The sequence below is a fragment of the Bos mutus genome, chromosome 16, assembly GCF_027580195.1.
Source record: "Bos mutus isolate GX-2022 chromosome 16, NWIPB_WYAK_1.1, whole genome shotgun sequence".
Classification (NCBI taxonomy): domain Eukaryota; kingdom Metazoa; phylum Chordata; class Mammalia; order Artiodactyla; family Bovidae; genus Bos; species Bos mutus.
The window spans coordinates 48,721,439-48,749,033 of NC_091632.1; the positions used below are offsets into that span (position 1 = coordinate 48,721,439).

The 27,595-nt window shown below is 40.6% G+C and overlaps 1 protein-coding gene across 1 annotated transcript; it reads left to right on the forward strand.

Moving 5' to 3' along the window:
* The first annotated feature begins 277 nt into the window (after positions 1-277).
* SELL (selectin L) lies at positions 278-25,987 on the forward strand. Its single transcript, XM_005902382.2, has 9 exons — positions 278-436; positions 1,434-1,515; positions 2,764-3,150; positions 4,570-4,677; positions 10,610-10,795; positions 12,667-12,852; positions 14,675-14,806; positions 19,208-19,226; positions 24,493-25,987. Exons 1-9 carry the CDS (start codon positions 434-436, stop codon positions 24,509-24,511), a joined length of 1,122 nt encoding a protein of 373 aa, XP_005902444.1. The 5' UTR covers positions 278-433; the 3' UTR covers positions 24,512-25,987.
* The last annotated feature ends 1,608 nt before the right edge of the window (positions 25,988-27,595 follow it).

The following is a 27,595-nucleotide window of genomic DNA, read 5'->3' on the forward strand; positions in this document are numbered from 1 at the left end:
ACCATGGATAGCCAGGAGCTAGTCTAATGCTTATAAAAAGAAAGGAGAGAGAGACAGAGAAAGGAGGAGGAGAGGAAGAAGAAGGGGGAGAAGAAGGTTGGAAGGAAGGGAGAAAGGAAAGAGGGAAGGAGCAAAGGAGGGAAGAAGGGAAAATCCAGCACTCATGTCTTGGGTCAGCAGTTCTTTTTCTCTTAGGGCTGGTGTTAGAGTGCAGACTAGGAAAGGGGTGGAGAAAGAGGTGCAGAGAGGTGGGGTAAGGGGAGGAAGAAGGGGAAGGGGAGGGTGTGAGCCTTGGTTAGAGATATGAAAGAAAGTAAGCCTTTCTGGGGACAGTGAGTGCAGTCTCCCTGCACACCCAGCCTTGGGCAAGGATCCAGAGACCTGTGGTGCTGAGCTGAGAGGCTGAAGGGCTACGAAAGGACGGAGCAAAGCCATGGTAAGCTTTTCAGCCTAAAATATGTCCAGATGCTCAGACAGAACCTCGTCTTGGGATGCAGAGGCAGGTGGCAAAGGACAAGAAGCAGCCCATTTACTTTTTGGTTTAAAAAAGCCAAAACTAAAATTGCTGAGTCTAAATTAAAAAGTGTTCCTAGAATCTCTCTTCTCACGTGTGCTGATTTCTTCTCCTTGACTTGTCTCTACTGAGGGTTCCTGAAGAAGTACCACTATCTCGCGGAAATTAGCACTCTTGTGACTGAACACTGGCACTATCTGAGAATTGAAACATTTCAGAAAATATGATGTAAAGGTGTGAAGAAACTTTATGGTCTTGTCACTTGAGTTGCTCAAAATGTATTTCTGTTTAGTTGAGAAAGAAAGAACTCCTTTCTTTCAGTAGTGTCTGTTTGGTTACCTAATTCTTTTAGGAATTTGGAGTACTGACCCATCATAGTTAAGTTTGAGATTTTAATATTAAATCTAGACACTAATAGTTCATTAAGGACTAAGTAAGTAAGTGTTAGCTGCTCAATCGTGTGCAACTCTTTGCAACCCCATGGACTGCAGCCTGCCAGGCTCCTCTGTCCATGGGATTCTCCAGGCAAGAATACTGGAGTGGGTTGCTATTTTCTTCTCCAATTAAGGACCAAAGAACACTTAAAAAATATATGTACTATCACATAGCTTTATCTGATAGCTCAGCAGATAAGTAGATGCAAAAAGTTACTGAAATATAGAAAAAAAAATCAGAACAGCAGCAATAGCAACTTGAGGCTAAAATAGGAGAAAAAAAAAAATCAACTATACACCAGTTTTGAGGCAAATTTAATTCTACCTGTTCACCCATGTCTGGGAAATCTCTTACCTCAGACAAGGTTAGTAGGCATATGTGTTATACTTTGAACTTTGAGAAAGTTATAAGTACTTCTTCAAGGTACCTATAAAATGGTGATTTAGAGTATAAATCTGAGTAAAATTTTGTATTCTATTTGCAGCTATGTCCATGGAAATGTCAAAATGCTCAGAGGGGCTTATGGAATGTCTTTAAACTGTGGGTCTGGATTATGCTCTGTTGTGGTATGTTATGATTTTTATAAATTGCTAAGCTTTTTTAAAAACATATGGTCAGTTTTGGGTACATATCTACTGAGTGTACATAGGTAAAAGTGGCAGGTAAAAGTATTAGGTAGATAGCTGCTAATTCTACCCTTTCTGCAAACATCTCTTTTCTTCCTTTCACGTTTAATATTTCCTTCCCCAGAGAACTCCTAGCCTTGACCCAACCTTTGCTGCAGGGTTTATTTTATGACATTATTCCTTAATCATAACTGTTTCCCAGTTCTCTGTACATTTTATATATGTTTAATTTGATCAAGATTAATTATGTATTCTTTGCATCTGTTATTCCTTGCTCAGAGTCCTTAGAAAACTGTAAAAATTGAATCTGTGTTTTCTTTGGTATTTCTCCATAGTATTTGCCCTACACAGTGAAAACTCAGCAAATGGTGATGGCTGTGAAAACTTTAACCTTATGCTATAATAGCATTTCACTTAGATCATACCATGCTTAGAATGGCATGTATTATTATAGTGTCATTGTGTAATTATGTGTTTGTTTTGATTTCTTCAAAGCCCTCATATTTGAAGCACCCATGTGATTATTAAACACCATCAGTTGAGTATCTTTGTGTGTGTAACAAAATCTAAAATCAGTTTCATAATCCTACCTCATCTGGTTTTGTAAATTGTCCTTTTTCTATTTTGTATATAAGGCTTGGACTGTCAGAAGCAGCTCTTTTATGGTAAAACATTATCTTTTTTATATAAAAGAGATTACTTCAAAGTGTGCCATTATTTCTGTTCTTATTTTACTTCTCCTTTAGGAACATAAATATTGGTCTTTAGGAAATTATCCCAGAATAAAAGAGTGGGCAGTAAATTTTAGAGTCATATATATTATAATTAAATTAAATGACGAGAGCCACTAAGAAATATGAATTTCTAAAATATGTTGGTTAAATTTTACTGGAAATAATTTTTGAGAAAAAACTAGTTTATGAAAATAAATCTAGAAAGCCACCAAATTCATCTAAAATAGAACTATGAGCAAAAGTATTCCATATTATGTTGAAAAGTGATTAGGACTAGAAGTTCTAGGTTCTACTTCAGATATGCAGATGACTAACTCCAAGGCCTCAAGCAGGTAACTTACCCTTCTGAGGTGTCAGCTTCCTCGTCTCTAAATGTCAGGCTCAGCTTGGATTAGTTCTAGGGTCTTTTCAGCTATAACCATGCAGCTACACAATTCACACTGATGTCTTTCAGATTTCTTTGCTCATCGTGGCACCGATTGCTGGACTTACCATTATTCTAAAAGACCCATGCCCTGGGAAAAGGCTAGAGCATTCTGCAGGGAAAATTACACAGATTTAGTTGCCATACAAAACAAGGGAGAGATCGAATACCTGAATAAGACACTTCCCTTCAGCCGTACTTACTACTGGATTGGAATCCGGAAAGTAGAAGGGGTGTGGACTTGGGTGGGAACCAACAAATCTCTCACTGAAGAAGCAAAGAACTGGGGTGCAGGGGAGCCCAACAACAGGAAGAGTAAGGAGGACTGTGTGGAAATCTATATCAAGAGGAACAAAGACTCGGGGAAATGGAATGATGATGCCTGCCACAAAGCAAAGACAGCCCTCTGCTACACAGGTAGGGACCGACCAGACTGCTGCACTGCTCAGGGAGGGCAGAGTGCTGGGAACGAACGCGCTAACCCCGTGGGAACCTGGGACCACAGAGCAGCTGCTAGGGCATTCTGAAATAGGCCAGTCCTCTAAACAAGCTTGAATCATGTCACTTCTAAGCATTTTTGGTGGGTGAGACTAGGCCCTATGCCCAAAATCCTTATGCCTGAATCAGTTTACATTAAGATGACAAATCCATGTGGAAAGTAAAGAGGAAGAGCTAGACAGTGAGTGTCCCTGATAATAAGGCAGGGAAGCGGAAGCAGAGGGCCAAGAGCTGATGCTCACATCACTTGTTTCCTCCCTCATGAAGTAGGCGACTTGATGCTACATGTTTCATTTTTGGCCTAATCTTATAGTGTTCAGTCACGTCCCATTCTTTGTGACCCTATGGACTATATAGCCCATTAGGTTCCTCTGTCCATGGGCTTATCCAAGCAAGAATATTGGAGTGGTTACCATTTCCTCCTCCAAGGGATCTTCCTGACCCAAGGATCGAACCCTCGTCTCTGGCATCTCTTGCATTGGCAGGTAGATTCTTTACCACTGAGTCATCTGGGGAGTCCTAATCTTATAGAATTCTATGTAATGAAACTTTGCAGTATTTCATTATCTGTGGTATGTGAAAATTTCTGTAGAGACAATGGTGACAGTTCAAAAATAATCAGTATTTTTCCAAGTTATTTTTAACAGTGAAACATTCATTCAATCTCTTGTTCACTTGGACTCTCTACCAATTTAGCAGGGCTTCTTCCCAGGAGGTTCAGTGGTAAAGAATCTGCCTGCCAATGGAGAATACACAGGAGACTTGGGTTCAATCCTTGGGTCGAGAAGATCCCCTGGAGTAGGTAATGGCAACCCACTCCAGTATTCTTGCCTGGAAAATTCCATGGACAGAAGAGCCTCATGGGCTAGAGTCCGTAGGGTGACAGAGTTGAATACTACTGAGCACGCATGTGCGTACTAATTCAGTAAGTTCAGACTCTCTAATTTTTGTTCAGTACTTTCTATAATGAAAGGGATTGTCAAGCATACTACAGAAGTGATTGGGGTCAGGTTATCATTTAATCCACTTACTGCATCAAAAACAAAACAAAAAGAAATTTTAAGAGTTTCAATGTATATCACTGTTTCCCCTAAATGTTATAGAGTATCAGCTTCAGTAAGTTCATTCTAAAAACAAATGTCTATGGCTGTATGACAACTATATTGTATAAATAAAAATTTTAGGATATGGTTTTTATGCAAAAATGGTATGAATGTACGAATATACTTTTCCCTGTTTGTTAAAATAATCACAGCCAAAAAGTTGTTTCTATCTAAAGAAATGACTAGGAGTACTAAAAAAGTATCCATCTAAAAATAATTTCTGACCCCTTTAAAGCTTCTTGTAAACCCTGGTCATGCAGCGGCCATGGACAATGTGTGGAAGTCATCAATAATTACACCTGCAACTGTGATTTGGGGTACTACGGGCCCGAGTGTCAATTCGGTAAGCTGCTTCTGTTTCTTTGTTTCTTCCTATGTAAAGTATTATAGTTTATGGAAGTTGGTTGGGGGAAAATGATACTAGCCATTCTGAGAAATGAGAAGTTTTGATCAGTAGGCCATGCTTGCACAATATTGTTACTTTTCCGTAAAGATTTCATAAGTCAGCATGAAGTTTCAATTCACTTCTCAACAAGTCCTTTTGAGTGCCACAAGAGCATTGGCATTGGAATAAAAGCTGTAAGGATTATAATAATGAATCAGACCTGATAGATTCCGGCTGTTAAGGAATGGATAAGCTAGTGAGCTTGTTGGATTCATTAGAACTCTGAATCTGAAAGAAACAATACCGTTTATCATTAGGAGGCTGAGTCACCCATCTTATGTTTTACATTATCCTCAAGATCATGACAAAGGCAAGACCAAAAAGAAAAATTCACATAATGATATATAGTATCTGTCAGAAAATATAATAATAAATTCAATACATTGGCTGGCATTTTAGGGGATGAGGATAAATCTATTACAGATTCTTACCTTAAAGGATTTACAGTTAACTAGTGGAAATTATGGGTTTCCCTGATGGCTCAGCAGTAGAGAATCTGCCTGCCAATGCAGGAAATGAGACGAGGGTTTGATACCCTGGAAGAGAAAATGGCAACGCACTCCTGTATTCTTCTCTGGGAAATCCCATGGACAGGGGAGCCTGGCAGGCTAGAGTCCATGGGGTCGTAGAGAGTCAAATATGACTTAGTGACTGAGCATGCACACAGTGGAAATTACACATGCTTATAATTTAATCTGATGGAAAGCCAGACATGCTGGAGGAAGCCTGTGAAGACTGAAAACTGCCTAATAAAAGTCTCTAGCCTTTATTTGATAGTGAGAAACCACTTAGTATCTGAACACCAGCATTTAGGGCAATTATCTTAGAAGCAGTGCATAAGATGGACCGGAGAACAAAAAAGAGAGAAGATGAGATGATGGAGAGCATCATTAGGAGTCCACTGAAATCATTCTGAGTTGTGGTGGTAGAAACAGAAAGGAAAGAATACATAGATTGAAAGACATGGAGTCTTTGACCTAGTCAACTCACTACTGAAAGAAAACTTCAAGTCCTTTGATTGATATTGGTGGAGTTTCAAAACTACATTTGAAGTATCTGGTGAATAAAATAGAAAATTATAATAAGAAAAGAGCAGTGTTTGCAATGAATAAGGAATTAAAGCCAAACAAATTTAAATGATCAACCGACTGGAACAGCTCTGGCTCATTTCACTCAATTCCTAAGCCCTGACTTCTATCCAATACTTTATACTCACTCCATTTCTAAATTTTTAAAAATTATTTTATCATCAGCATGCCTATTTCACTCCTTTTTGAACATTTTATTCTTTTTTTTTTTTTTTCTGTCTTGGTTTCCATCATACAACTCTTCCCTGGTTTTTTTTCTACCTATGATTGTTTCTTCTTGGGTTTCTTCATGGGCACTTACTCAAGCCCATATATTTATTGTTATTTCTTATCTTCCATCTTTCATCCATTGCTCTTCTCACTTTACATGTCCCCTTTGGTCAAACCTAGAAACTTCTGTGGAAGCACACACCTATATGAGTTTTGGACAGATAAATCTGTTTCCAGCCCTGAACTCCAAATATGCTAAGCATAATCTTTGCGATGCCCCAAATATTGAAAAATCAATTTTCCCCAGCCAGCTTTCCTTTTTGTATTCCTTATCTCAGTGTGTGGTACCACCATTTATATGGGTACCCTGGTATAAAACTCTCTCACCTCCTCCTACATTTATGCAAAGTAACACACTACTCATTTTTATAACTTAATGTTTCTCCAACTTGTCTTCTTGTTAACTCTACACTATTGCCTTCATTATCTTCCTCCTAGATTCTTGCAATAATTTCTGAGCTGAGTTCCACATCTTTAAATTAGCTCCCCTCAAATATATTATTCATACTATAGGCAGTCTGATAAATTTAAAAAATCAAGTAAACATCACACATATGTGGCCACCCACCGTTTAATTTCTACCTATCATTTGTCCTATAGGATGAAATTTGAACTTTGAAATCCTCAAGGCATAGAATAATGCTTGATATATAGTAGATACTCATTAAATTGATGAAAAGATAGGGACCTTTTGCCTTAGCACCTGTCTTTCTATCTAATCTCATCTCACATCATCCCCTGCCTCCTCTTTCCTTCTAGTTTTAACATCAAAATGCTTGTAGTCTTCCACACTTACCATATTTCTTTATAGCTCATTGACGTGCTCATGGCTTCCACATTTTGCATATGGATAAAATACCTATTCAACTGGAAGATAACAGTTCAGGGACCATTTCTTTCTGGAAGTTTTATTTGGATGCCAAGACAGGCTAAGCATCCCTATTCTGTGTTCCAATAGCTCCACATATTTGTTTCTTATTTATCTGACATTTGTTGAAATCATCCGTTTAGTTGTCTGTATGCCTCAGCAAACTGACAGCAACTTGAGATCAGTCAGTATTTTATTTATCACTGTATCTGTAAGATTGAGACTTAGGCACCTGCTTGTGGGCATGAACTGAATTGGACAACATAAGTGACTTTCATTTGGACTTGTACTGTAGATGGAAAATATTAAAATTCTTCTAATTTCTTGAATTCATCCTTCAATTCTTCATTGATCTCTTAAGAACAAGGTTAAAATGATGGCTCACATTTGATAAGGAATAAGACACAAGAGTTTCAATATTTGCCTAAATGATGTGGCAGGACTTAAAACATGAAGACTGAATTCCAAATCTTAATTTAATCTATTATGCCACTGGTCAGAGAAAGGAAGTAGACATACTTTCTGCAGAGGACTGTCAAAATCAGAAGAACTAAAGTTCTGGAACTGAGCTAGAGATAGTGAAGACAGAATCCAGGCTTAGATGCTTCCTAAAGGCTATGCCCCATCAGTAATGCTGAAGAAGCCGAAATTGAACAGTTCTATGAAGATCTACAAGACCTTTTAGAACTAAGACCTAAAAAAGATGTCCTTTTCATTATAGAGGACTGGAATGCAAAATTAGAATGTCAAGAAACACCTGGAGTAACAGGCAAATTTGGCCTTGGAGTATGGAATGAAGCAGGGCAAAGACTAATAGAGTTTTGCCAAGAGAAGGCACTGGTCATAGCAAACACCCTCTTCCAACAACACAAGAGAAGACTCTACATATGGACATCACCAGATGGTCAACATCGAAATCAGATTGATTATATTCTTTGCAGCCAAAGATGGAGAAGCTCTATACAGTCAGCAAAAACAAGACTGGGAGCTGACTGTGGCTCAGATCATGAACTCCTTATTGCCAAATTCAGACTGAAAATGAAGAAAATAAGGAAAACCACTAGACCATTCAGGTATGACCTAAATCAAATCCCTTATACAGTGGAAGTGAGAAATAGATTTAAGGGACTAGATCTGATAGAGTACTTGATGAACTATGGATGGAGGTTCATGACATTGTACAGGAGACAGGGATCAAGACCATCCCCATGGAAAAGAAATGCAAAAAAGCAAAGACTGTCTGGAGATGCCTTACAAATAGCTGTGAAAAGAAGAGAAGCAAAAAGCAAAGGAGAAAAGGAAAGATATAAGCATCTGAATGCAGAGTTCCAAAGAATAGCAAGGAGAGATAAGAAAGCCTTCCTCAGCTATCAGTGCAAAGAAATAGAGGAAAACGACAGAATGGGAAAGACTAGAGATTTCTTCAAGAAAATAGAGATACCAAGGGAACATTTCATGCAAAGATGGGCTTGATAAAGGACAGAAATGGTATGGACCTAACAGAAGCAGAAGATATTAAGAAGAGGTGGCAAGAATACACAGAAGAACTGTACAAAAAAGATCTTCATGACCCAGATAATCACGATGGTGTGATCACTCACCTAGAGCCAGACATCCTGGAATGTGAAGTCAAGTGGGCCTTAGAAAGCATCACTACGAACAAAGCTAGTGGACGTGATGGAATTCCAGTGGAGCTATTTCAAATCCTGAAAGATGATGCTGTGAAAGTGCTGCACTCAATATGCCAGCAAATTTGGAAAACTCAGCAGTGGCCATGGGACTGGAAAAGGTCAGTTTTCATTCCAATTCCAAAGAAAGGCAATGCCAAAGAGTGCTCAAACTACTGCACAATTGCACTCATCTCACACACTAGTAAAGTGATGCTCAAAATTCTCCAAGCCAGGCTTCAGCAATATGTGAACCGTGAACTTCCTGATGTTCAAGCTGGTTTTAGAAAAGGCAGAGGAACCAGAGATCAAATTGCCAACATCCGCTGGATCATGGAAAAAGCAAGAGAGTTCCAGGAAAACATCTATTTCTGCTTTATTGACTATGCCAAAGCCTTCGACTGTGTGGATCACAATAAACTGTGGAAAATTCTGAAAGAGATGGGAATACCAGACCACCTGACCTGCCTCTTGAGAAACCTATATGTAGGTCAGGAAGCAACAGTTAGAACTGGACATGGAACAACAGACTGGTTCCAAATAGGAAAAGGAGAATGTCAAGGCTGTATATTGCCACCCTGCTTATTTAACTTCTATGCAGAGTACATCATGAGAAACGCTGGACTGGAAGAAACACAATCTGGAATCAAGATTGCCAGAAGAAATATCAATAACCTCAGATATGCAGATTCCACCACCCTTGTGGCAGAAAGTGAAGAGGAACTCAAAAGCCTCTTGATGAAAATGAAAGAGGAGAGTGAAAAAGTTGGCCTAAAGCTCAACATTCAGAAAACTAAGATCATGGCATCTGGTCCTGTCATTTCATGGGAAATAGATGGGGAAACAGTGGAAACAGTGTCAGACTTTATTTTTGGGGGCTCCAAAATCACTGCAGATGGTGACTGCAGCCATGAAATTAAAAGACACTTACTCCTTGGAAGGAAAGTTATGACCAACCTAGATAGCATATTCAAAAGCAGAGACATTACTTTGCCAACAAAGGTCCATCTAGTCAAGACTACGGTTTTTCCAGTGGTCATGTATGGATGTGAGAGTTGGACTGTGAAGAAAGCTGAGCGCCAAAGAATTGATGCTTTTAAACTGTGGTGTTGGAGAAGACTCTTGAGAGTCCCTTGGACTGCAAGGAGATCCAACCAGTCCATCCTAAAGGAGATCAGTCCTGGGTGTTCATTGGAAGGACTGATGCTGAAGCTGCAACTCTAATACTTTGGCCACCTCATGCAAAGAGTTGACTCATTGGAAAAGACCCTGATGCTGGGAGGGATTGGGGGCAGGAGGAGAAGGGGATGACAAAGAATGAGATGGCTGGATGGCATCACTGACTCTATGGACGTGAGTCTGAGTGAACTCCGGGAGTTGATGATGGACAGGGAGGCCTGGCGTGCTGCGATTCATGTGTCCGCAAAGAGTCGGACACAACTGAGCGACTGAACTGAATTGAACTGAACTGAAAGCTTTTATCTTCTCCCATTGTAAAGAAGACAGTTATGGATACCCAGTCTTTCTCTGAACCTCCTACTTCCAACACTCTAGCATACTTAGGGTCTCTAATGTGGCAACTGTTTCCAAACTGAGCTGGTCATTCCCACTTAAACCTGTCTACGTTTGAAAGTTCTTTGTCCAGGTAATGCCAAAGATAATAAGATTGTTTACATGCAGATTAGCTAATATTTCATTAAAAGCTTCCCCTGAACCAGACTTTAAATCCTTGACTTGCATTAAATTATTTAAGTACCAAACTCTGAGAAGTCAATACATTTATCATTATTCCTCTTTTATAGATAAAGAACCTAAAGCTGGAAGGATTAAATCACCTTGCTTAAAGATACTTGGTTATCAAGTATCAGAGCTAAAATTCAAACCCGGTCATCAGGTCCTCTTAACTCTGTTGAGTGTTGTTTCTTTTCTCATTGAAGTGACTCAATGTGTGCCTTTGGAGGCCCCAAAGCTGGGTACCATGGCCTGCACTCACCCTTTGGGGAACTTCAGCTTCATGTCGCAGTGTGCCTTCAACTGCTCCAAGGGAACAGACATGATTGGGGTTGAAGAAACCACTTGTGCACCATTTGGAAATTGGTCATCTCCAGAACCAACCTGTCGAGGTGAGCCTATGTTCGTACCAGAGGCTTTATCGTGGGAATCCTGGATTTATAAACCAAGAAAATGTGGTGGAGCCTTACTAAGAATTCTATATCCTCTTTTGAAACATAATTTAACCTAACTTAGATTTTACCATGATACTTTTCAAAGGTGTTATTTTTTCTAATTTAAAAGAAAAACCACAAAAAAAAAATAACAACCAACTATCTCAGTGACTACATCACTATAAATATATATATATATATATATATATATATATATATGCACATACAATTTTCAACAGAACAGTGTGGTTATACTGTATTTTTTATTTTATTTTTATTTTTTCTCATTGCTATGGAATAATCAGTCTTGCTGAACTGCTGTTGAATTTTGGTTGTTCTCCCCTTTCAATAACACTGATTTTATGTGGTGTCCTGCTGCTGCTGCTGCTGCTGCTAAGTCGCTTCAGTCGTGTCCAACTCTGTGCGACCCCAGAGACCGCAGCCCACCAGGCTCCCCTGTCCCTGGGATTCTCCAGGCAAGAACACTGGAGTGGGTTGTCATTTCCTTCTCCAATGCAGGAAAGTGAAAAGTGAAAGTGAAGTCGCTCAGTCGTGTCTGACTCTGTGCGACCCCATGGACTGCAGTGACCAGGCTCCTCTGTCCATGGGATTTGCCAGGCAAGAGTACTGGAGTGGGGTGCCATTGCCTTCTCTGTGTGGTGTCCCACTTGACACCAAACAATTTCCTTATTGCAGGGTGGTGGGGTTAGAGGTCTTTATTGATTGTTTTATTTGGTTTATTCTTAGAATCATGTTTTACCTTTCCTACTCCATGAACTCTCAGGACAATACCAAATTCTGTGAAAAACAAACATACAATCTCTTGATTTTTTTTTTTTTTTGCATTTGAAACATGGTGGTTTTTTTTTTTTTTTTTTCCTTATTTACTGTCAAGATCATCTCTTTAGGGGAAAAAAACTGGTGGTATCTAAACTTGTGAAGTTTTGGTTACATATTCAACCTTTATGCTTTTGACTCACTAGTTTAAGTGGTTTAATTCCCAAAAGCACTATTCAATCATTTTTGAAATCAGAACTAACTGACCAACCTGCTAAATTTCACAAAATTTGAGGGACTTGCTTCAGAGAATGGGGGTGTTTTTCAAAACTTCTTGGGTTGATGTTAGAACAGGTAAAAGGCAGGAAATTCTCTGTCTTCGTTGATAACACACCGTAAGAGCTCTTGAGGCCAAGGCCACGTAGCATGGTGCTTCTAGAAGAGCTAGAGAGTTACCAGGGCTGGGGAAGCAACATGGAACAGCCAGCTCTCCCCTCCTCTCCCCAATCCCACTGCTCCCCTCCCACCATGGGCGTTCTGGGTTCTCCTCATTCTACCTCTGACTCACCACTCTCCATCATTCTCAAGACAAGAAAGCCTGGAAGCATCATCAGAAGTAATTTCTAGAAATTAGAAATGTCTAGATTCATGTCCGGAGAAGGCAATGGCACCCCACTCCAGTACTCTCGCCTGGAAAATCCCATGGACGGAGGAGCCTGGTAGGCTGCAGTCCATGGGGTCGCTAAGAGTCAGACACGACTGAGCGACTTCACTTTCACTTTTCCCTTTCATGCATTGGAGAAGGAAATGGCAACCCACTCCAGTGTTCTTGCCTGGAGAATCCCAGGGACAGGGAGAGGAACCTGTTGGGCTGCTGTCTATGGGGTCGCACAGAGTTGGACACGACTGATGCAACTTAACAGCAGCAGCAGCAGCAGCAGATTCATGTCAATGGTTCCCCAGTTAAGTTAGGCAGTTTGGCTAAAAGCTGTTCCTCACAGAGGGTCTCTGCTCAGAAATACTGATTTTTTTTTTTTTCTTTTTCATTGAAGTGATTCAATGTGAGTCTCTAACAGAACCCGATTTGGGAACCATGGACTGTAATCACCCCCTTGTCGACTTTGGCTTTTCCTCCACATGCACCTTCAGTTGTTCAGAGGAAGCTGAGTTAATTGGGGAGAAAAAAACTATCTGTGGATTGTCTGGAAATTGGTCCAGCCCTAGTCCAAGATGTCAAAGTGAGTAAGTCTGGTCCAATATGTTCAAGACTTAAAGAGGTATTTGATGAATAAGCAGATGGTGGGAAAAAAATTAAACTTTTAAGTTTTGTTGCTAAGACATATGTAGCTTAAAAATAAATTCATACACATTGATTTACCATAAAATCCTTGGCTGCTCTTTCCTCTTCCTTCAATGACAGTGATTGCTTTTTTTTTCCAGCCAGTTCTCAACTCCTCCTCCCTTAACATCTAAACTCACTGTCTCTACTGACTTATTTCTTATCCATTTTTCTATTCCAGTACAATCTCACTTCTCTGTTAGTCTACTAAAATGTCTCCACAAAAGTCACCAATGATCACCTAATTCCCAAAGTAATGGACACTTCTCCATGATCACAAGATTGATTCCTCCCAAATCTGTCTGTGCGTAAGAAGAACTGTGTCTTCCTCATCCCTGTATACCCTCCACCTGACACAGCGCCTGGCAATAGGTGCTGTATTAACCCATGTTCAATTAGCATTTGACAGAATAGTTACCCACGCCTGCCCCAAGACTACACCAATGAAAGAACTCTTTATTTTTGTCTTTTTTAAAGGCTCTATTTTTATTGGAGTGTAAATGTTTTACAATGTTGTGTTAGCTTCTGCTGTACAACAACATGAATCAGCTCTAAGTATACACATATGCCCTCCCTCTCAGCCTCGCTTGAACCACCCCCATCCCACCCTCTAGGCCATCACGGAGCACTGAGCTAAGCTCCCTATGCTACACAGCAGCTTCCCACTAGCTATCTACTCACACGTGGTAGTGTAAATATGTCAGTGCTACTCTCCCAATTCATCCCATGGCAGCAGTCCTTAAGTGGCAGGATCTGTAGAAGCTCACAGAGAAGCTGATCTCTCTGTGGTCTGGGGCCAGGAAGTGGGGTAGGGAGCTGGGGAGGTGGCATGGGGTCTTTAGAGGAGGACTGTACATCAGGCTTATGGGGCATTACCTTTAAGGGCTGGGCTAGTGTCTGCCTCCTTAACCTCCTACAGTCCATAGGTACAGCCCTCTGGGAATTGCACCTCCTTTCCATTATACATTTGGGTGCGGGGATGAAAACACCTTGAAAGGATTCATCAAAGTGATGTGAAGAATAAGGGACAGTCAGACCCTGTGCCAATATGCAAAAGTAAGTTTCTTCAACTGGTGGTATCAGAAGATAAATTTTTTTATATCAGTATTTTTTCAATAAAGTTCCCCACATAAACTTAGTTCACCCTTATGAGAGGATATATAGATGTATCCTTTTATTTATTTGTGAAGAAAGTAGAGGGAAATGGTAGGACTACAGCATTTGAAAGACAAATTAGTGCAAGTCCTTGGCATGTAATTTTATGTGCCTGTGTTTGCACAGCTGCTTCAAAGCCTTAACACTTTGCTTTGATTGAAAAGTTACCTGGTTCAGATCACTGGCTTTTATTTTTTCTGTAGTCATACTAGACTTTTTAGTTCCTCTCTATGTTTGAGTCCTAGGCAGTGAACAAGATCATGGAGCTAAATACAATGATGACCACTTTTTACCAAAATATTTAGGTACATCTCCCAGGAATTCTATGACTCACAAATCTGAGGATTGAGATTCTGTAGGCATTGAGCCAGAAAAGCTAGTTTAGTCTTTGCTTCTGCGATACACTCATCATGGGTTTTCCTAGGCCAGTTTCCTCATTTGTCTAATAGTGTCAAATGGACAATTATTAGAAGATGTAAGGAGGAAGAAAGTTTAATGTTTTGAAAAGGCACTACGGAAATAATGCTTGTGGCCTCATCTAAATGTTTTATTGATTTCTCTTTCAGAAATAAACAGGACTATCTCAATAAATGAAGAGAGTGATTATAACCCCCTCTTCATCCCGGTGGCAGTTATGGTTACTGCATTCTCTGGGTTGGCATTTATCATTTGGCTGGCAAGGAGATTAAAAAGAAAAAGTACGTGAGTTTACCTTCATGTAAAAATAATGCAACTTTCAAGTGGAAGAAAATGTGCAAAATCACAGAAAATTAAGAATGAGAGCTTTGACTAAAACAGAATACCAAGTTCTGGGTTCTATAAACATCAGTCCCTAGATATGCATGAAGCAGCCCAGTATACACTTTCATTACGATAAGTTGGCTAATTTTTTCTTTTCATCTGACAAGTCTTTTTAAAATGCCTACTATCTTCAAGCACCTGTTACTACCTGAACGTCTTGCTAGGGTATTAACAGACAAATGAGAAATTGTAATGGTTCTTTGCTATTATTTAATTCTTAAAAAAAAGGAATGTGTGATCTGGTCCTATAAGAGCCCACACGCTTTTGATTTCAGTGCAGTTCTACTAGGAAGTGAATTTAATGTCCCATAGGGTTTCCCAGGTGGCGCAGTGGTAAAGAATCCACCAAAGATGGAGCAGATGCAGGTTTGATCTCTAGATAGGGAAGATCCCCTGAGGTAGGCAATGGCAATGCACTCCAGTATTCTTGCCTGGAAAATCTCATGGACAGAGGAGCCCGGTGGGATACAGTGCATGCGGTTGCAAAGAGTCGGACACGACTGAGCATGCACGCAGTTTTCAAAGCACTGCTCCCAAATACGTAACTTTGTCAAGAGTCAGACACCTGTCTGGCTCCTAATGTGTGGGAGTTGTTGCATTGTCCCTTAGGGAAATCCCCACATTTTCTTCCCTGTGTCTATTCACCAAGGTCACAGGTTTAACCAAATGCACCCCATACTTACACTTCCCCTCCACTCTGGACTGGAAAAGAAAAGATAATAAGGAGGACTGCCTCAAGAAGTTAGTGTCTGTTGCTTAGCATAGTAGGCAAAACACCATCACTGAAGAACAGAAGCATCATTCCCCTCACTGTCCTTCTGAGTGTGTCCAAATCCTCAAGTGGAACCAACCTGCTGGTTATAGGGCCATAGTCAGGCAAGCCTTGGGTATGTGCTCACACATTTGGCCAAAGTCATCAGGCAGAAACATTCAAGATTATGACGAGTATAGACATTAGGCAGATTTAAAGATAACCTTGCTTCAACTTCAGGGGCCATCAAGGACCTCAGAACAATGGCTAACCAACTTCTCTGTGTTACCTCTACGGGGTCAATTGAGTGACATTTTAATTTCACTACCATCAAATTAATTAGTATATATTATATTCCATGAATATAGTATGTAAAGACTGCTACACCACCCATTCTCACTGGAAATTGCAGGAATATTATCTGCCAATCCCTAGTGGTCCTCTGGTATGATCTGATCTTTCATTCAAAATTGAAGACCAAGGGTGCCTGCGTGCTAAGTTGCTTCAGCCGTGTCTGACTCCTTGTGACGCCATGGACTGTAGCCCGCCAGGCTCCTCTGTCCACTGGATTCTCCAGGCAAGAATACTGGAGTGGGTTGCCATGCCCTTATCTGGGGGACCTTCCCAACTCAGGGATCAAACCTGCATTTCCTGCATCCCCTGCATTGACAGGTGGGTTCTTTACCACTAGCACCACCTGGGAAGCCCAGACCAAGGGTACTAGATCAGTTTTATAACCAACCCAGAAACATAATGGAAGGGGGTGCTCCTGATGTGCAAGAACTTCATTAACTGTAAAGTGAAGAGTCCTGAGCAGTTAAAGGGTCTCTGCTCCTGCTTTTGCAACTTCAGCTGAGACTGTATCCCATCATCTTATAGTACTATGATATTTACTTAAATATTACCTAAGGCAAGAGAAGAATGAGATTTTTCTCCTACTGTTGATTATCCTTTCCCTTAAGACTGAAAGCCAGTCTCACAAACATCCTTTCTTTCCTCCTTCCTTGGGTGACATTGGCAGAAATGAGGTGGTAGAGAAGAGATGGGGTAGTTAAGCTCTGCCCTCTGGGATAAGAGGGCTATTATTTAAATAACCACTAAGGACAGTGGGGCTGGAAGGTTCCTTAGGAAGGAGATATTCCCAAATGACTAAATATTTCAATAAGTGCTAGTGGAATAAAAAAAACCCAGAATTGAAGTGTGTATTTAGTAGTGGGGTGCAGGAGGCAGGTTCTACCTAAGGCTGTGTTCTAACCAGTGGTGAGAAAAGCAGTGGGGTTGTTTTTAATTTTTTTTTTTTTTAACCTTGGAGTCATTTCTGTACAAGATCTCAAACTGATACCTTGAAAACTTCGTGCCCCCACTGTGGGAATCAGTGTGGGGCAAACAGGAAATAGATAACGGGCAGTTAGGCTAGTTACAGTTATGCCAACGAAAAGCATAAGCGAACAGAAGCCCTGTGAGATCACTGACTTTGTAGGGAAGTCAGGGCATCTTTAGTCTCACACTCAGTCGTCCTCATTGGTGAAATGCCTTCTGATATCGCTAACTCTCAAGGGACTTTATCTTCTAAAAATTTTTAGCTGTTAGTTCTTGGAAAAAGAAATGTTTTTCCTCTAGAGACAATGATTAGAAATGATGGATAGATTTCCAGGTTAAGCCCCTAGAGCTTTTCTAATACAATAGAGCTGATGCCTGTTTAAGAAGAAACATCAAAGCCAATAAATCTGCCTGCATCCAGTATTCATCAATCTGAGAATTGTATATAGGCTTTCGGGGTTCTGAAAGCTGCAAAAAAGGGACAAGTGAATATTTTGAGCAGAGTAGCCAATAAAATGACCAGAGTCTTGACCCCTATACTGTCGTCAGATAGATCTTCTGAACCTGTACTTTGGCCCCTGCCTGAATTTTCTTAATATCCAGACTTCAGCTCCTTTATTTTTTTTCCTAAGAAAGGAGTAAGGGTGGGCTCCAGAAACATGCTTCCCTGTGTATGCGCTTGTCTAGAAATATATATATTTTTCTCCTAGCATCATCAAATTCTGATTAGTCAGCATCACTGGCCCTATTCAGTAAATGAGGAAACTGAGGCAATGCTGTTTTAGGCCATATCTCTAAAATTTCATATCAGCAGGGGCCAGGGTCAGAGATCAGACTTCCATCAAAATATGCCCCTTAAAACCACTGGTCTTCAGATTAATGAGGCTCTATTTTTCTCCTCCTCCGCCCACCCCCGCCCCCCCCAGAAGAAATTTCCACCCGAACCAACACACAGGCTGAGAACTGGGCACAAAACTGAACAGATGCCCCTTAGTTCCCTTTTTCTTGAAAAAGAAACTCTCTCAATAGGAACAGCTTCTTGCTCATGTATTGTTATGTGTTTCATTGTTCCTGAGAGAAAAATATATTTGTATGAAAATGAACAGAATCTGAAATTCACTCATTTATTTCTCCCTGCTCAAATGCTTTTGGCTCATGTCACTGGCAGGCTAAATTTTGGAAGAATTAATTAAAAGTTTAAAACAAGAATTGAGCACTGTCTATGCTGTAGGCCCTGGCTTAAATATTTTGAGTACATTTTATCAACTCAGTGAGGAAAACAATTATCGGCCTCTTTCACAGATAAATGGTAACTTAGAGAGAATAAGTAGTTATTCAAAGACACGCTTAAGTTGGCAAAAAGGGACCTGGACCCAGATTTCATCATGCTCCAGCTTAACAGCCACAGAAATACATTGCCTCCTAGTGATATTTTTCCTCCTCAAAAAGCATTTTTTGCTTTTGTCTCCTCTGGAGCCTAACCCTGCAGTTTCATTCACTTATTTATACTCTACTTTTTTCAAAAAGAATGTAAGATAATTTCTCAAATGCATTCAACACAGCAAATTAAAATTAGTTTAAAAATAAGAAAAAGGAGGTCAAGGTTTAGAATACCACAAATAAGTCAGAGCCAGGGACAAAGAGGTTTCAGATACACCTGTTTTCCTGCAGCCAGCCAAAGAAGGACACATAAGCAGTAATGCTATTCAGTATGTTTGTAAGATAAGAACACAATGGTTACACAGATGAGGTATGTAGTTCGTACTACTGAGACCTGAGTGAAATTTCTCTTGCATATTCTCACAGAGAAGATGACATGAGGTGTAACAATACATATTCTTACAGTATTTGCAGCTGTCTTTCTTAGGGAAAACTGTGTAGGTAGGATGAGATGGCAGATCAGAATGGGTAAACACAAGAATGGGTACATGGGGCCTTGATCATCAGACAGTTCAGACTAGCCTTCTGTCTTTATGAGCAGCACCAAGGATGAAATGGTGCTCTAAGAAGCATCTGCATTAATGGGTCTGTTCCGAATGAGTAACTACCAAAGCTCAAATGAGAACATTAAGCCAGGACCTCAAATCCCCTTAGATACCGATGAGGTCCACCTAACATAAGACTCTTCAAAAAACTGTTTTGAGACAGGGAATCTCCCTTCTCTTCTAAGTGAAAAATAGTGAAATTGCCTATTTCTGCTGATACCATTTTTCTCTTCTATTTTTAGGCAAAAAGTCTCGGAGAAGGTAAGTTTGATCAGAAAGAAGTTTCTACATCTGTTGATCTGTTCTCTACCTCTGTAAGATACTTCCTGTTATAGCTAGAAACATTAACTCCTTAGTAGTTATTCACATGGGTTTCACAGGTGGCTCAGTGGTAATGAATGCTCTTGCCAATGTGAGAGACGTGGACGCAAGAGACGTGGGTTTGATCCCTGGGTAAGGAAGAGCCGCTGGAGGAGGAAATGGCAACCCATTCTAGTATTCTTGTCTGAAGACTAACATAGAGGAGCCGGATGGACTGCAGTCTGTGGCTTTGCAAAGAGTTGGATATGACTGAGCAACTGAGCACGCAAGCACACAGTTATTTACATGGGATCTCATCCAAATGAAGTTTCCAGACAAAGTAATAAATCTGCTAACCTTCCTTAATAGCTGTCAGGTTTTTCAGTGCTACTGGAGCTGAATGAATGAACAAGTAATAACCTATTAAGAAGTGACAGTTTATGTAAAGACAGCCTTTTCTGATTGCTTCAGAATTTTCTTTGCAGATTGGAAGCATTATGGTTTTTTTCTTCTTATCCCAACTGAACATGAGGGCAATGGTAAATATAGTATTCAGTGAACAATCACGTCAACAAGGATTTATTTATTGAAAAACTAATGAATCCCAGGTTCTAAGAAAATGGTATAATTCCAGACCCTGAGCCTACAGCACCTAGCACAAGAGGGTAAAAGACCTCTGATAAGCACTGACCTCAGAAATGTGGGAAAGGTGGGGAGCATTAATTCTACCTACAGCTTCCCCCAAAGAAGGGGAAGTTGTTTGATTTGGCCTTGAATCTCAGATTTCTTCAATTGCAAAAACACACACATGAAAATACAAGGCCCCACCTGGCAGAAATGAAGACAACAAAACATTTCTCAGTTTCAGGGTTTGGTGACTTGCTTTGAAATTTTAGGAGGGAAAGTATAAGTCAAACGAACAACAGAGATGAGACTTTGGTGACAGACTAGGTGCCCACCCAGACAACTGGGCTCCTTTTCAAATGCTGGAGGAAATGAAGCAAGATGGTCCCTGAGGAGGCTGGTTTCTTGTTCAGGCAACCACCCTACGAACCACAGATTGTTATTGAGAAGTTCTTAGTAGTTTACTGAGCTGTAGCTTAGGGTACAAAAGAAAACCTGGGGAGACAGAAGGCAACAGAGGCTATTATAAAGTAATTTATAAGCCATACAAAGGAGTATGGACTTAATCCTGAGGTCATTGACTTGTTACTAACAGGGGTTGAAGCAGGTGAATGTCATGCTGAAATTTGCATCTTGGGAGGATCACTATCCATAAAAGTTTGTAAACATGGGAGTTGAGTGAGTCTGAGGGCAAAGAACTGTTTTGGAGGCATTTGAAGTTATTAGGTTAAAGCCAATGATGCCTGTCTAGGGCAATAGCAATGAGGATGAGTTTGTGAGATAACTGGTGGTAGAAGCAACTGACTATGATTATTAACTAAGAGAGAGAGAGAAGACTCAAATAAGTTGCCATGGTTCTGACCTGGGATCTGGTGGATGGTTACCATCTCTGTTTTATTATTTACTGAGATGGGTACACAAAAGAATGAGAAGTTTTGGAGGTGATGATCACAAGTTCAGTTTTGTACCTGTTAAGGTTTAGGTGTCTGTGGTTCAACCACAGTCCGTTGGTTCTATCTGCCCCAAAGGGGCTACCTTGGGGCAGAAGAAATGGATCTGGAGGTCCTCACATTATAGGAGGTAACCATATCTTAGGAACACGTAGTCACCAAAGGAGTATGTACAGTGTGAGAATGGAAGGGAATATGTACAGTGTGAGATGGAAGAGGATGTGGGAGAGAGGATAGGAGCCAGAGGAAGGTCAATATCAACATGTCAGCTAAGGTAAAGGAGAACAGGGAGAGGTTCCCAGAAAGGTAGAAGAAAAATGAGGAGAGTATGGGGTCATGATCCTAAGGAAAGCAGGAAATGAAAATGATTTCAAATACTGCAAGGAGAACCAGTAAGTTTCTACTAGATATAATATAAGGGTATCAGTGGGGAAATTGTTTTCAATGTTGAGCTCATGACGCAAGTCCTATAGCCAGGGGTTGAGGAATCAGTGGGGATGAAAATGTAGAGGCAGAATATATACATCATCTCTTTTATAAAACTTGGCTGGAAGGAGATGAGAGAGTCAGGAGGGGTAACTGGATGGGGACATAGGGTCCATGAAGTTTCTTTTATTGCCCTCCCTGTCTCCCATTAGATAATGTAGATGGGAGCCCTTGACCCTTCTCTAGGCTGACCTCTCTGTGGGCAGGAAATCCACAAGATAGAAAGATTTTTTTCATGCTCACACCCACTGAGTGAAAGTCTTTTCTGGCCACAGGAACTACCTGTGTTTTAATTGCCACTAGATGGAAGCAGATCAATTTTTCAGATATCTTTGAGGGGCAGAAAGAGATGCTGGCAGAAAGAGTATTAGCATTAAGTGAAGTTCCATGTTAAGCTAATTGCCTTATTAAGTGCTTCACAGGTTTTTACAACGAACCAATCAATAGCTGTTCATTAAAACACCTGTGTGTTGGGGAAATACTAGGTTTGACTGAGGTACCAAGAGGAGTAAATCCTTATGCATGACCTCAGGGAGTTTATTATCCAGTTGAAACGCAAAGGAGTGACAGCTCAGTCGTGTCTGACTTTGCCACCCCATGTACTGTAGCTTGCCAGGTTCCTCTGTTCATCGAACTCTCCAGGCAAAAATACTGGAGTGGGTTGAGAAAGTTAACAAATATAGGGGGAAAAAAATCAGAAGAATGAAGGCAGAATATGGTAATAGTCAATTAACTGTATATTGAAGACTTCTTCAATACAGAAGTATGGTGATTGCAGAAAACCTTATAGAGAAGCTGGAACCTGGGTTAGTTTTTGAACGATAGATAGGATTTAGGGGTATGGACAGAAAGCAGGGAAGGCAGTCTGGAGAGGAACTGATGTAGATGGCATGGTCCTGGGACTCTGAAAGCACCTTCAAGGGCCAGTGAGTAGAGCTACCTGGAGCCCGCAGTATGGGCTGTGAACAGGAGCAGTGAACAGAAGTTGGAAGGAAAGGTTTGCTCCATCAACACAGGTCTTGAATGCTTTACCAGACATTCCAGAAGGACCTAGCAGAGAAGAATTATTTGCCCAGATGCCTTGGGATGTTTCAAATTTATTGGCCAAAGTGACCATCAGTTCAGTTCAGTTCAGTCGCTCAGTCGTGTCCGACTCTTTGCAACCCCATGAATCGCAGCATGCCAGGCCTCCCTGTCCATCACCAACTCCCGGAGTGACCATACAATCATAGAATTTTAGTTATGGAAAGGATTTTGATGTTCATACTCTCTTGATAATTGAGCTAATTAACTTTCTTTTTCATTTATTTCTGCTCTGATCTTTATGATTTCTGTCCTTCTACTAACTTTGGGGTTTCTTTGTTCTTTATCCAGTTGTTTTAGGTGTTAAGTTAGGTTGTCTGTTTGACATTTTTTTTGTTGTTGTTGTTGTTTGTTTCTTGAGGTAGGGTTGTATTGCTATAAACTTCCCCCTTAGAACTGCTTTTGCTGCATTCCAGAGGCTTTGGGTCATCATGTTTTCATTGTCATTTGTTTCTAGAATTTTTTATTTCCCTTTTTATTAAATATCTTTCTTACAGTGCCTGAATTAGTGACAGAGTTAGTTACAATAATAACAGACATTTATCAACCATTAATTCCATGCTGTGCATTGTTCTGAGTGTCTTACATGTCTTACATCATTAAAGATTGCCTACAAGCCTGTGAATGTAGGTACTATTAATATTTCCACTTTAAAGTGGTGGGCCAATGAACTTAACTACCTGAGGTCACTGAATAAATGGCAGAGCTGAGATTTGCACCCATCTAGATCTAAAGACCATGATCTAGGTCACCCATCATGATCCGAAGATCTTAACATCTGTGCTTCTAGAACTCAGGTCTCTTGACACCCAGGTTGGAGTTGTATTGGGTTGGCCAAAAAGTTCGTTTGGGTTTTTCCATAAGGTCTTACGGAAAAACCTAAGCGAACTTTATGACCAACACAATAAGTCCCAGATACCCTCCTCCCCCAGTGTTGTAAGTTTTTTGCACTGAAACCATTTTGTGATGACACTGAGGAAGGGTGGGGTGGCAGAGGTAGGATGTGTTTCTAAAACAAGCCAAAGGTGAAGTGAACACTATCACACACAACACCGCATATCAGTTTTAAGTCCTTGAACTGACCTGCATAGTCCTTTGTGCCAATCCCTATTAGCATTTGGTTGGTGAATGACTGACTCTTAGGGCATTTGTGGTTTCAATTCTTGCTGGGTTATTTTGACTCTTCTGCAAACTGGCTCTGTTTATCACCTCATTTGGTTTCTAGTGTCTAAATTCTGCCTGGTAAAAGCTACACCCAAGATACACAGGAAGATACGATGCCAACCTCAGAGGTGGGGGGTTGGGGTGGGGGGGGAATACGTGAAATTTTGTTTTCAGAAACATTTTTATCTCTGTAATTGGCAAGCGTGCTTGCAGCTGCTGAACTGTGGTTTACCCTGGCAGTTCATCATGAGAGCAGAGTCTCGGAATCTGGTTCTTCTTTTGAAGGGTGTTATTAAGATATACCCTATTTGGTTCTCCCTTGTTCTTTCCAAGAATAAGACAATTGTTTCACATGTACACAAGTGTCAACTTTTTTTCTCACAAAACTGATCACCTCCTCAAATCATATCCCACCAGCATCAGGACCTCAGAATCACTATTGTACTACCTTTCATGAGTTTTGATTCTCTCTGATTTTTCTTTCCATTGAAATATGTCTTATTCTACGTTTCTGACTTCCCACTGTTCAAATTCTATCAAAATGCCCTTCATATTCATTAGATCTGAAGACAAAGTCTGTATTGTCGAAATTTCTCTCCGTGTGGGTTCTGAGGTCTGGCTGCTTTGAGCATTACCCAAGAACTTGTTAGAAATGCAGAATCTCGGTCCCCCCAGACCTGAACAGGGTCTGTGTTTTAGCACCATGTCTGGGTGGTAAGCACCTGAAATGGTGAGAAGCGTGGCTTTGGGGTTGACTTCTCGTTCCTGTGCCTCATTGAATGTCTTGCATCTTGTAACTCATCTGAAATATGGGGTTCCTTTACTTCTGACCTTTAGTGACAATTTATCTTTACCACCAACACTTTAAGTTTTGCAGTTTTTCCAGTTTCTGAGTTTATTTTCTCTGGTTTTTCATTCAGCATGGTTGATGCATATTAAACAACCTGCTCTGAAAGAAAATTCTTCGGATATGAAAGTGTCAGTGGATCCTTCAAATCCCCTCATGAAGTTTTGCTGGTGGCATCTTCTACACTGAAGAGGAAGTGTGTCTCTCCCAGCATATCTGAAGAGTTTTCAACATGACCAGCTGCTCCTTCTGTTCCCGCTTTGCTCCATCTCCCATCCCTCAACTTTCAGCCTGCAGCAGGGAGTTTAATAGCTCAGCCTTTCATTCTTTTTTTCCATGGACTACCAAGACCACGGGAAAAAAGGATTACTATGGAATGTAAATGCACTGATTTCATTCTCTCTCTTGATTCTGGCTTCCAGCTTCAATTCCATGCTCTACCTGATGACATATACTTTTAAATATAGTGAAAATTTGATACATATGCAACTATAGGCTCACTTTTGTTACAGAACACACTTTATCTCCCTAGTCCTTCCAGTGTACTGTGGGGGCAATTCATAAAATGATGTTATCCTTGCTTTCCAGCTCAAGTGGTACTGGGGATCTGCTCCAACTAGGAAAAGTCCTATTTGCAGTGTAGCCCCAGCCTCTATCGGAGAAGGCAATGGCACCTCACTCCAGTACTCTTGTCTGGAAAATCCCATGGATGGAGGAGCCTGGTGGGCTGCAGTCCTTGGGGTCGCTAAGAGTCGGACATGACTGAGCGACTTCACTTTCAGTTTTCACTTTCATGCATTGGAGAAGGAAATGGCAACCCACTCCAGTGTTCTTGCCTGGAGAATCCCAGGGACAGGGGAGCCGGGTGGGCTGTGGTCTCTGGGGTCGCACAGAGTCAGACACGACTGAAGCGACTTAGCAGCAGTAGCAAGTATAATTAGCCTCTATAATTAGATGCCATCCCATTTAACTGCCTCCAGTCGCCTGCCTTCTTCAGCCATCTCTCCTCAGTTGGCTCATTTCCACATATAGCAGCTCATGAGCACCAAACAAAAGAAGAGAAGAAAAAGCCTGCACTGTTGGTTTTATTTTTTTAATTATTTTTGGATTGGGGTTTTAGTGTTTCTTTTTTATTAGCCCCATCCAGATGTTTCTCTTATGACCACTCATCACTAGAATGGCAGCTGCAGGCATCTCTTTGATGTCATACAGAAGAGCTAAAGCAAGTGGAAAGAGATGTCTTGACTCATGGTTGAAATGTCCCTTCTTCCTCACCCTCAATCCTCTTAACGTATCCGCCTTGATTCTATCTACTCTTTCTGATTCATCTCAGGCATCCCCTACCCTTGCCACTGTTTTCATAACTAATCCTTAACTAGTCCAAACTGGAAATTTCCCCTTCCTGGCCTCCTACTGCAAGATTAGTAACATGCATTTTTTGTACTTAAATATAATTTTTTAAAATAAAATATTACCTGGTTTGTTATTTTTTAAATTAAATCCTAAGTGTGTTTTCTCCCCAGGGAATTTCTAACCCCCTTTTAGGCAGACACTGTGCCATGTCCCTGGAATGTCTAATTCATAACTTGATGCTTAGTAAATGTGCATTCAAATAAATCAGAAAGAGAATACAGTGTACTGTGAAAATCAGTTGCAGCAAACTCTTTCTCCATGGCATGTTATGACCCATACAGATACTCATCTAATGTCAAGGGCTTAATTCTTATAAGAGAATGGGCTCCTGTGTAAAAACTCATTGGAAATACTCCTTGCACCATGGCCTATACAACTTTCATACAAACTTGTACACGTTATGAGAATCATTTTTTCATAATGATTACATTTTCCTTTGTCAAACCCACCTCAGATTCTGCATTATGTCAGGGCTGTTGCAAACAATTCTCCATGATGTGCACCATAGATTGAGGATGTGCCATTCACATTCATGTAGCTTAGAATAAATCCTTCAAAGTTGTGCAGAGTACAGCCTGCACAGACTCACAGGGCAGTCCTGATTGCAAGAGCTTATTCAACTAAGATATCAAGATCAAAGAACACAAGTAGAGGTGGCTACTTAGGGGTAAGATATATAGACTTAAAAACACAGTCCTATGTTTAAGCCCTGAGGCTACTATATGATCTTAGGAATTATGTCACATGACATTTCATGAAGATTCATAAATAAAGATTCACTAAATAAATTCCTCAAAGACCTTGGGTTTAACCTCCCTAAGACTTGGTCATAAGAATGAAGTATGCCTTGCTTACCTCACAGGGTTATTGCACTGATTGGGTATGAAATTGCTCTGTGAACTGAACCTTAAATGTAGACTTTTTTTTCCACCCAAATCTTGTCTTACATGCATTCAGTAGTGTAGGATTCTGGCCTTAGGCAAGGGCTTGAACACAAGCAGATCTGAGGTCTTCTCCTGAGATTAGAAACCAGAGGGGATCCTTCACTTGTGCCCCACTCACAACCCAGTGCTCAGATTTTCCCCACAGGTCAGCTCTACTTCCTGTGCCTTTGCTGGGGTCAGATGGGAGGGGATGGGTTGGAGAACAGACCCTCTTGGTTGGGATCCGGTCTCTACCTCTATTGGGTGACCCTGTAAGTCATTAACCTCTCTGAATTTCAGATTTAGTTTGAAATAGGGATATCATCATCTTCCTCACACAGTTATGCTCCAGATTAAATGAAATAACCCATTTCTCCCATAACCCAGAATACCAGCCTTCATGAAACTGATAGAATCCAAGGTACATAGAATGATCCATTCCTCTGGATTTGTTTGCCACAGCTTGAAGGACCTGTGCTATACTATTTTAGTTTCCTCAAGAAATATTTTATTAAACTAAGGTTTAATCTTATGACTTTAGCTCTGATAAATCTGTCCCCTGAGTGTTACCCACCACCCCTTGGCCTCCCTAAGACTGTGCTGTGTTCTTTGCCACACATCTGAAACAGACCTAACTCCATAATAAGTTAATGAGAAAGAGATGAGGCAAGGAAAAGGTTTTATATTGAAGTCATACTGTGGAAAATTAATAAAGTTATCCTCTAGACATCTATGTTCTTCCCCATCAAGGTTCCTATTCTCTGCCAGCTGACTCAACTCTTTACTTCCCCTTTTGTGCAAAGTTCTGCAATTACCCTTCTCTTGACTCTAGCAATTTGG

Coding starts and splice junctions, on each gene's coding strand:
- SELL (XM_005902382.2), top strand. Junction 4,678..10,609: donor CGGGCCCGAGTGTCAATTCG/GTAAGCTGCTTC, acceptor TTCTCATTGAAG/TGACTCAATGTGTGCCTTTG. Junction 12,853..14,674: donor CCCTAGTCCAAGATGTCAAA/GTGAGTAAGTCT, acceptor TTTCTCTTTCAG/AAATAAACAGGACTATCTCA.